We start from the raw sequence: 11,141 nt of genomic DNA on the forward strand, positions 1-11,141 counted from the left end.
TTTATATCAAGAAAAATAAAACTGCAAAATGAAGTTGTGGGAAAAGATTTAAACCATCTCTTGATGCAGAATTCCAAAAATTTTTATTTCAGGGTGGCTCACTTTCTTAACAGATACTGCTCAGTACTACAGTTTAGCTGCAGGAAAATACCCGCAGTTTCTTCTGAAGTGCCGGCTGCTCGCATTCCTGCTGGTGGTACTTCAAAGACAAGCCAAGAGTTTCCAAGCCTAAACTCCAGTCCTTCAGCACCACCTGAGAAGAAACTGGGCTGCTTTGAAGTGCAGCTTTACATTAGCTTCCAGTTGCACTTCCATAAGAACACAGTGCTTTCTTTACTTTCCTCCCCTCCTTACAGGAAAAGTCAGTGAAGAAAAAGAACGAAAAAGTTCTATAGTCAGAAAAGACTGAAGAGAGAGAAGAGAAAGTTGTCTCTTGTCATTTTTGCTGCTGGATTATCCACTAACTTCTGATCATTACCATTAAACAGTTATACAAAAATTATACAGAGGCAGAGTATACTGTATTTGTATCTTTTAACAATGATGAGAAATTACTACCAAAACTCATAGTTCACTATGAGAAATCATAGGATAATGAGCCTTTAGAGATCCAAAATCAGGTAAAAAAACTTGGAGAGAGTAAACTGGGAGTTTTTTCAGTCGTGTTTAATATATGTAGTTTAATAATACAATGTTCTATTTATTATATTCTATCTTCATTCACAAGTGTACCCCACAGTATAAGCCTTTTTTCCGTAGTTTCTAAAACTGCTAGCAAATGAAACTCACACTAAAAGAATCCCACAAATATAAGGCTAGGTTGGACTGCCCCTTGTTTTCAAGTGATTTTTTTCCTCTCAAGATATGAGGGGGACTGCCCATCCTCTCTGGCCCAACATTGTCTGATATTGTCTGGTTATGGAGGTTCATGAGGAATATCTGCCAGTTATGTATAGAGACTGACATATGTGCTTTCTGGCTGGCTGTACTCCCTAAATACTCAGGGGTGCTGAAAAACAGAGCATTATTTTTTTCAGACAGATGGGGTTTTTTCTGCATCCAGGCAGTTTCTTGAAATAATACTATTCTTTTGTTGTGTTACCTGATTTTCATTTCCTAAAAGAACATGCAATCAAGGTTCTGGCTAATGATTTCTTAGACCTCTTTCAACACCTCATACTCTTCTGTTCTCTTTTAGGAGAAGTTTTTTCAAATTCCTGCCTCTGAAATCTTAACTAATAATTTTCTTCAAGAAAAGATGCAGATGACCATGAATACACTCTGTCCTCCAGGAAGAAAATTAGGTCAGTTTGCTGTTATTTTAAAAGAGGGTGGGAAGGGAAGCAGTCTTTCAATCTGTTATTGCATATGAAAAATCTTAGAATTCAACTTAGGCACAGGCAAAACTCAATACAGAAAAATGCTGGAGCCTGAAAGCAGGGTTCATGTTAATTTGTACTGAAGCATGTCTTTCATAGTAATTCTGCCTTTGAGAAAGAAAATTAATGGTTTGTTAAATTCTCATGTAGCATGCAGTGTGTATGAATACAGTCATGCCTGTGCAGCCACTAATATGCCATCTGTATTCATATGGATGTTAACCAGAACACCTTTGGACTGAATGTCACAGCATGGTAGGAGAAATGAAAAGGAAATTCCGTTTTCCCAAAGCACATGCTTTGGGTGATATCCTGCTTTTGATGCTGACTTAGAGCATCGCTTGCAATAGGAAATATCCATGGAAATTGAGCAATGCTTAATCTAAATCCATTTACAGAGATTTTTGTGCAGTGTATGTGTTGTGGCAGAAAGTATTTCTGCCCAACTACACATGTCCAGGGTAGATGGATGTGTGATGCAGCTCCAGCCTCCTGAGCACACTCCAAGTACATGGCTGTCAGTGACCCCTGCAATCACCCCAGAGTCTTTGCCATACTTAAAAAAAGTTGTCCTGTAATAAAGATTGTAAAAGATTTTCCCTTTGAGACCTGTGAAATTGTCTCATTGAGACATGTGGAGATGAAATTTTATTATTGGAAAGTCTTTATGTATATGTATTTTATTCTGTGGCATGAGTGCTGGGTCCAAGTGTTTTGTGGAGTACTGGTGCAGGGAGCACAAGTCTTGGAAGACTGTCACCAAACACCAATTCAGATCATGTGGGAAACTTAAAAGATACCAGTTGGAATTTCAAAGTTAACAATTTTTCTTTGTATTAACTATTGTGTACATTTAGATATCATAGTTAAGATCTTGCTCAAGTTATGCTTTCTTCCTATAAAAATTTGAATGAATATTGAACAGTAATTTGGATTTTGTTGGTAGGTGAATTGCCATGGCTGGAATGCTTCATCAAGTCCTATAATGTCAGAGGCGCAATGGAAAATCAAGTTTATTACCAGATTTTTGACACCACAATTGCTGAAGATGTTGTATAGTCACGTGTTGCTAATTGGAAGTAATCAGTAAGAATCAGTTTCTGTGGGGGGCTGGGATCAGAGACTGTATTAAAAAAAAATTACCTTTGTTCCGTTCTTAGGAATTCAACTTGTTTATATGAATTTTTTGTTTATGTATGAATGGGTATGGGAATTATACTATTATATGTTTGCTGTTTTCCTTGCATATGACTTTGTGATCCAAGGGCAAGTGGAGGTGCTATGCTTTTCACTGGAAGCTGCTTGGCTGATGTTGATGGAAGCAATCTACTTTCCATCTATCCTTCAAAAAGGCAGTAAGGAGGGTACTCTAAATTTGTGAATTTTGCTCAGAAAAATTAGTCAGGATGATGCTGTGCATTCATTTTTTGTATTAAATTACATCAACAGAGTCAGAGATACAGAGCTCTGTAGTAAACTCAGACTACTTAGTGCAAGCCAATATTACTGTTCTCAGTTTGACAGGGAGTCTGGTTTTTAGAAACATCTTTGATTTTGTACTGATATGTACATTTAAACAAACTCCTACTGTTGGTAGCTGCTACATGTACCAGTTATTGTAGATTCTGGTGGGGTTGTGAACATGACCGTGTAGTGATTATCACTAAAATTAAAGTCAATCATGAAAGTAAAGTAAAACTGTAAAATGAATATTGATATTTGGTAGATGGCAATGATTCTGGGATGGCCTTGTTGGGTACCAAAGTTGTTAGCATGTTTGTTAGCTGGATCTGTATTTTCAAAGGCTTGATCTGCCTTTGCCATCTTACATAGTCAGATTGTGTGCCAAAATTTGGAGACACAGAACTTTTCTAGTGCTATCATGGACTGAAAATTCTGCTATACTAGAAAACTATGTGGTGGTTTTACTTTGCATTCAGAAGGCTCTAGGACAAGTTCAGGACATGTTTCTTTAAGGATAATTAATGTAGAAATCCCTGTCAAATCAAATGCTTTCCATCAGAGCAAAATGACTTAGTATTTATAGCAGCTGTTTTAAAAAAATTTCAGAAGCAAGATGAAATATTTGTAAGTAGATTATTATTTTGATAGTAGATGACATTTTATGGTTTTTTTTCATTTTTGAGGGCAATTTAATAGATTGTGCAATTTGTTTTAAAATTTCATCAAATATCCTCTAGTAATTTTTTTGTACTGTAAAAATTACACTGGGTTTATATGTCATAAGCCAGGATATTGTTCTTTATTGATCTGTGAATAGGGACAACCAATATTAAAAGTGGTGAGTGAATATTTCCTTTAAATTTTTTTTAAAAATAAAAATATTTTGGAATCGAACCAGCAGTTTATCAGAGTCTACTGACTTAAGAATGTTTTCTTGAATTTTTGCATAAATGCATCAACAGAAAATAATTACAACAAATTAATATTATAAAACTTTAGACACTGGCCATACCAAAATGTTTTCACAAGTTAGAAGTTAAATTGAAGGGAATCTTCTTTGCTTTTATTTTTTATAGTGTGAAAACATGAATTTCTGTTGTTAGATTTTCGTTAACAACTGTGAATTATATTGATATTGTATATTTTTTCTAAACATGTCTTCATACAGCAATAAATAAAAAGATGTTTTGAAATTCAGTGTAAAATAAATCAGTTTCACCACATGCCTTGTCTCAGATCACTGCCAAAAAACTCTACATATGCATGACATTATTTTTTTATTATTGAATATTGTATTAAAATGTTTAATAAAGATTTCTTCAAATAATGAGGTTTTTCTTGTACTTGACTTTTATTTCAATTTCATAACTCTGAAAACTGTCATCAGTAGCATTCAGCCAACATAATGCTCCAAATGAACGGTTTGTTGGATTAAAATGTACATATTTCTGTTTCTAAATATAATGCATAGAAATAAATTAATAACTATATATTTGTTCATATGAAGGATCCCTATATAGAAAGGAATTATGGTAGAAACATTTAAAAATGGCTCTCACTGGTAGCCTTTGTATGGAGCAGTGGAAGTCAGTGAGGTGGGACTTGGACCTTAGTTACCAGTGCTGGTCAGTGCTGAGAGCTGTGAGTGTCTGACTGCAGGGTGAAATCCTGAGATTGCTGTCCTTGAACATGCAGCACCTGCAGGCTCTGGTGTCTGAAAGATGAGCATCTCAGGCAGCAGTGACTTTTAGCCATTATTTACAATTTTCTTAATTACAAATAAAAGTCTTACTTCCTTTCATGAGTTTCTTGACCAGGTGTGTGATTTCAGTTTCTAAAACACGAATAAAAGTTCAAATGTCTACTCTAATAGTTTTTAAATTGCTGAAATATGTATTTTAATACACTCAAAATCTGAACCAATAGGAGATTAGGTTAATACTGGTCCACTAAAATCCAGTGAAAACTCCAAGCATGTCTTGCTGCTTTCACATCTTCCCAGCATACAGGAAAAAACATCACCAGCATACAGTCAAAACATCACCTTCCTACTGAAAAGGGAAAATATGCATGGAATGTGAAGTACATCACACACAGCAACATCATCAAGGGCGAAGAATAGTGTTTTTAGGGGTGCCTGTGTAATTTGGTTCCTTGAAGTCTGTGTTTTAAGGGAATTTCAAAACTTAAGGACTTTGGAAGTCTCTCCAAATAGAGTTGAGTTTAAGCTGTTGGACATGTCATACCCCGGAGCTCCAGCTAGAAAGACAATGTAAATAAATAACATACTGCAGAAAGAAGGAGGCATTCCTGGTAGGTGACCTGCTGTTCAGTAGTGATTGAACTTTCTCATCAGCTTTTGCAGTTATGGGATCCAGAGATTTACAGACAAGGCTCTGAAATGCTTAGCTTAATGCTAATCCTTTGCCTACTGAGCAGCAGGAAATGGGACTGTAAGAAGGGCAGTGGAGCTCAGAGGATACAAGCTGAGGTTTGCAACAGAAGGAAGAGAGTTTATTGTCTTAACAGGCATGAGTGCTTGGCTTTTCAATACCAGTGTTTTAGATCACGAGAATTTGTGCACATTAGGTCACTTTTTGGCCAAGCCATTGCATTAAGAAGTAAAACTGGCAGGAGCTGGGATACTACTATAGGGAAAGACCAAATATTTAAATGGAGTTGTGAAAAACATTAAGTAAATATATGTTCAAGTTCTTCAGGTGCAATGGGACTACAGCAAAAAAAAATTCAGTAGAGAAAAGAAAATACAAATAAGAATTTACTTAAAGTGTTATTTAAAGTATACAGTGAATATTAAGAATTGGAAACAAAAAAAAAAAAACAGCATAAAATGGAGACAGAAGGAAAGAACAATTCCAAAGGATATTAATAAAAACAATAAGTGATAGAGAGTCTTTATGGGACAGTTTGCTGCAGCTCCTGTTCACAACATTTCCTGTACATTTAATTCACAATGAGAACTATGGCTTGGGAAAATATTCATCTGATGATGGAATACCAGCTCCAAAGTGCCTAAAAAATGTAGAGCTCCATTGTACTAAAATTAATGAATTAATATTTGTGATAAAGCTATGGGTGGACTTCACCCCAGAACAATGTGCTGCAGTGTGTTTTTCCTTATTTTCTGCTGCAACTCCAATAGATGCCTACAGAGGTATCTCCATAAAACTGCTGGTTTGGGACCATTTGTCTATGTAAGCAGAGCAGACTGAAAGCCTAGGAAAAAATTTGCATTTAGTAGATACTTGTTTTATTTTGAATTCTTCACAAGGATATGTGCTGAATGGTGAAATATGTGCCAGTAAAGAAAAGATTTTGGTTTTTTTATACCAACTGGTCTACTACACAAAACTTTAAGCATAACTTCATTCTGTACCTACTGTGTGTGCATAGCCTGTGGTCTGACACTGCTAAACTGATGCTGACAAAAAAAGTATGGTTTTGTACAAGCTACACCTTTAGAATTGAGTCCATATTCAGGTGTAATTTCAAAGGCCAGCTATCAGTTTTGAATTATGGAGATGTTGCTTCACTGAAAGGAATTCTCTGGATAATGGCAGTTTATAAATGCTGCTTGAATTTTTTGGTTAAAAGAGCAGCAAAACAGAAACCAAAATTTGCTGCTGAAACAAATTTAATTACAGATTTTATTTTTTTATTCTTCACTCTACAAATGTTGCCTTAAGCAACTCAAAGCCCCTCTGAAGCAGTGTTTGAAGTGACAAATACAATCAGTTGTTGACAGGGTATGTATTAACCAAAGGGGTTCCTTATTGTTTTTAACAGGGAGTGGGTAAGGGGCTCTCACCAGCCAGCTGTCTTAAATGCTGTCACTGTGACATACATTCATTTGCTACTCCATCTTGGAGGATACACTTTTCCTAACATACTTACTATGCTAAAGGAGTAAAATCCCATTAATAAGAATGGAAACATAGGAGTGATTGCCTTTGACATAAGCCCAGGATACAGAGCTGTCAAAGGCCACCTAGACAAGCTGCCCTGTGGTCTCCGGTCACACAGAGGTGCCCCTGTGGTGTCCTGGCTCTGGTCAGGACAGGGGTAATTTTTTGCTGTAGCCAGGAGTGGGCATGGCTGGGATGCAGAGTTTTTTCTGTACCACTTCACATCACTGCCAGGGGTGGGGGAAAGGGACTCTTCTGAGCAGAAGAGGTTCCTTGCAGTGAGTAAGCATGGCAGAGCTGCCCCTCTGGTCTACTATCGGGGATTTTTTTCCATGTGTATAATTTATTTTCTTGTACCCTCTGTCATTAGTATTATTGCTGTTACTGCTCATTTTCTTGTTCCATTGCTTTTTCCAGTAAATTGTTCTTATCTCAAGTTGTGACCTTTGCCTTTGGTGTCTCCAGTTCTCTTCCCCATTCTGCTATAGGGGACAAAGAGGGGAAAATGGGGGAGTGAAAAAGAGCGGAACATGGTTTGGAGAGTCTTGATGGGGGCACTGAGCTGGGAACTGCCATTCCTAAACCATGATGAGTGTGTAAGGTCTCACTGCCCAGAAAACTGCATTTAACTTGAAGGAAAACAGCTGCTTCCATTGCTTGCTGTTTTGTTGAGAGTAAACCAAAGAGCTTTAAGGGTAGGGAGAAAGGTGAAGAATTGCTTTTTCCCTACAGGTCAGTCAATGCATTTGTTTAGCAACGTGCTGTGGCTTGGGTCCCTCTTGCAGGAAATAGAAGCAGAAAAGACAACTTCAAAAGCTTTGTTTGAAGGGTTGGGAAAGGTCAGAAGTTACACATGAAGGAACAATGAAGAATGAGGAGTGAACCTGAAATATCTAACATAGCAGTTCTGTAAATCAGATATTGTACCTTGCAAATCCTAATGCAGATCTGTTGACTCCTGTGCTCCATATAATTTGATAATAAATAACATTTTTAATATTATTCCAATCTGTTGGAAGTGATTAACTAGACTAATTCACAATTATATTTCTAAAATAGTTTAATTCCTCTGGGTCCAGTTACTGGAATTTTTCTTTATCCTTTAAAAACTGTATGGAAAAAAAATGGCAAAATTACAATATTTGTAATTCACCAAGTGCCAGGACCTACTCAGATCACTTTTTCTGGCAAAGGTGGTATTCCACAATGATACCTTCTAAGTGTACCTTTTCACAGCAATATTTTCAAGGCAGTTTAAAAATAGCAGTAATTTTCAAAACTCATTTAGCTCTGCTGTAAGGCCTAGAAAGATGTGAATGTCTGGCCTACTTTTCAATCTGGGTAAAGAGGTAGCTTATGTGATGTGATGGAGCAGGGAGTCCTGAACTCTTTTCTTAGGGTCTCTGGCAAAGGCACTCAAGCCTCATCTTAAATATTGAGGTCAGTGGCTAATATGTGTCAGGAAATCACAGAGCTGTACCAAATTCTCCTGTCAAGAGCACGTGCAACAAAGCAAATCAGAATTGGAAATCAATTATAATTGAAACTGACACATGAAAAAATGGGACAGTGATGTATTCTGCGTTTGGTAATTCAGCTTTTGTAAAGAATTTTCATCTGAAACTTAAACCAAATAGTCAATAAAAACTTAATTTGATGAAAAGCACAACAAGACTACTTGCTCAAATAGAGCGGAGGCCCCAGAGGAGGCACTGAAAAGGGATTTTTTCCTTAGAGATACCATACAACTGCTGTATACCATAGGATACCTGATCAAGGTTATACATAACAAATTCACAATATTCATGTATTCAATGTGTATTCAACCACAGTTATATGTATGCACCTCTTTGGGAACATTCCTTTATTGAGCGAGCAGTATTGGAGTGTGTGGGAAATGCAAGCACTGAGACCTCCCAGGGCCTCAGATATACAAGCTCAGAGATAGAGATGGATACAGTGTTTGACCTAAGACCTTGGAGAAGGCTTGATGCTTTAGAACAGAAAAGTGAAACAGACACAAAGAATAAAGATTTGTAGTTTAAACAGAAATATGTTTTAATTAAGTAGAAATATGCCTCATATAAGCCAATAAATATGTTAAGCAAGATAGTAGAAAACAATTACAAAGTCTAACAACAGAACTTGTGATAGAATTGGTAAAAAGTAGAAGATACAGCAATAAGTTTTTGTAGAGTTGTATGACTGGATAAAAAGATGCATTGCAGCAGAATCGTGTAAAATGTAGCAATTACCAATTGATTATAAAGATGCTAGTGAGCTTTGTGGAAGTAGCTGATTGGATAAGAAATTTATAAAATGCATTGTAACTGGAATTTAAATGGCTTCTGATGTACAGCTTCTGATGGGATAGCTTTGGATGTAACAACCTTACGGTCTCGCCCTTCCATGAGACTGATTTTGCAATAAAACATCTATTCTGTATCCTGAACAAGACTGCACTCTCCCTGGGGCTCTCCAAAGCTGAGTCCAGATTCCAAACCTGCCAGCTGCCAGTGGTGGATGAGTCTGTACCTGGGAATGCCAGGGAGCACCAAGTTGGCAAGCCCCAGCCCCAGCAGAACGCCGTGTGGCGGGCTGTGACCCACAAGGAGGGGCTCCTCTGACTCTGCAGCAGCTGCACCTCTCAGCTGCAAAAGGACTCAGATTGCTGTCACCCCTCTGCAATTTCCATACTTAATAAATCACCTAACCAGCTCTGAGTGTCAGTGCCTTTCTTCCTGTGATCCCAAAAGAGCTGTCACCTCCTCAGTATAAAAACCCATCCATTTTCAAAGAAAAATCAGTACTTTCCTGGTTGTCCTCAAATTAATTTTCAAAGGATAGATATTAAAAAATCCAACAGTTGGTGTAGATCTAAAAGAGAACACTGACGAGTTCAAAATAGAAGCAGCAGATTAAGTCATAGTTTACAATAATTGTGTCTGAACAGTTTCACAACACATATGGACAGCTGTGCATCTGTGCCCTGTCCAGCCTCTAACTTGTAGGCTCAGGAGCAGATGCTTGCACTAAGACACTGATGTCTGGCCATTGCTGCCTGAGATGTCCTGCTCTTAAAGACAAGAGTGTGAGAATTGAAAACATAATAAATCACTTGGAAAGTTGTATCCTTCCCTGTACTAGACACACACATCTTAACTGATAGTTGGTAATAGAGGTCTTGGGCATTTTAATCAAGAGGAGAAATTAACAATTAAGGCCTAATTGTACAAACAACCCATCTGTTTTGTATAGTGCAGAACCCCAACCATATTTTTAAAGTTAAATCAACCCCTTACAAATTAGACAATCTGTTGCAACTTCTGCCCAGCTGTGCTTCAGGCAGTGGCACTATTATTTATTAATTCATCTAGTACTAAGAGACAAGTAAGTAGATGGAAAGGGCTTCAAAAAATTGAACAAATGAGTATCACATCTCTTTTTTTAATTGTACTAGAAATAATGCAGCCCAAAGATGTATGTGCTCATTGAAAGAAAATGTTGTTTTTTTAATCAATGTGTAAAAGAAGGAACTGAGAGATTCTTCAGAGATTTCTCTTGTTCTAGGTATTATTATTATCTGCAGATACTTAAAAGTAAGTGCTTTCCTTGTAAATAAGTAATAAAAGGGTCTGTCCTTCATGACAGACCCTCTAGCCCAACCCTTTTACTCATCCTGTTTTGTAATTCAAATACCTTTGGCATATATCTGGAGGATGTTTAAACTTTTCATGTTTACCCTTATTGTTCTGGCAGCATCAGGATGCTTTTAAAGTGACATGCACTTAAATATACACAAATCGAGGATGATGACTGAAAATTTGGTCTAGAGAAGAGACAAGCATAGGTGCAAGCACAGTAAATCTTCCCTGAGTCCTGGACTGCTGTCCAAGGAAATGATGACATTTATTTTTTTTGTATAAGGTTTGCCACAGGCTCATTCATTTGGCTAGCCATGTGTCCACTTTGGCAAAATCCAAAGCTCAGCCTGAGCAAACAGATTATCTTATTAGAAGTACATCTGAAGTATATCCTTTTTTATCTCCATGGACAGAAAATAAGTGACTAATACTTAATTTTTAAGCCAGTCTAGGCAGGAAACACAGCCAGACTTGGGAATAATATGTGCTATGTCCCTCCCAGACAGGCATATGGAGACAGTCTCTGTTGTAAATTGTGTGTGCTTATGATGAGATGCAACTCATAGATGAAACAGATGAATGGAGGGCATCTGAATAGAAAAACCTGACTTTTTTCCCCCCTTACCTACTCTTATTTAGGCAGGGTCACCCTGAGAACATTCAGAGAAGGAGGTTTCATCTTTAAGAAAGCTTGGATTCATTCTGCACCAAAACTTGTTGGATTATTT

The 11,141-nt window shown here is 37.2% G+C and overlaps 1 protein-coding gene across 3 annotated transcripts in view; it reads left to right on the forward strand.

The window, feature by feature from the left end:
• The window catches only part of POT1 (protection of telomeres 1), a 55,759-nt gene extending 51,589 nt beyond the window's left edge, over positions 1 to 4,170 (forward strand). For all 3 annotated transcript variants that reach the window (XM_085569298.1, XM_021553439.3, XM_085569299.1), the window contains 2 exons: positions 1,199 to 1,304; positions 2,326 to 4,170. In XM_085569298.1, the coding sequence (XP_085425424.1) occupies positions 1,199 to 1,304; positions 2,326 to 2,438 (219 nt within the window). In that variant the 3' untranslated portion in view covers positions 2,439 to 4,170. The remainder of the gene's footprint in view (positions 1 to 1,198; positions 1,305 to 2,325) is intronic.
• Positions 4,171 to 11,141: the final 6,971 nt, after the last annotated feature.

The sequence above is a fragment of the Lonchura striata genome, chromosome 1A (genome assembly GCF_050655825.1).
Source record: "Lonchura striata isolate lonStrDom1 chromosome 1A, ASM5065582v1, whole genome shotgun sequence".
Classification (NCBI taxonomy): Eukaryota; Metazoa; Chordata; class Aves; order Passeriformes; family Estrildidae; genus Lonchura; species Lonchura striata.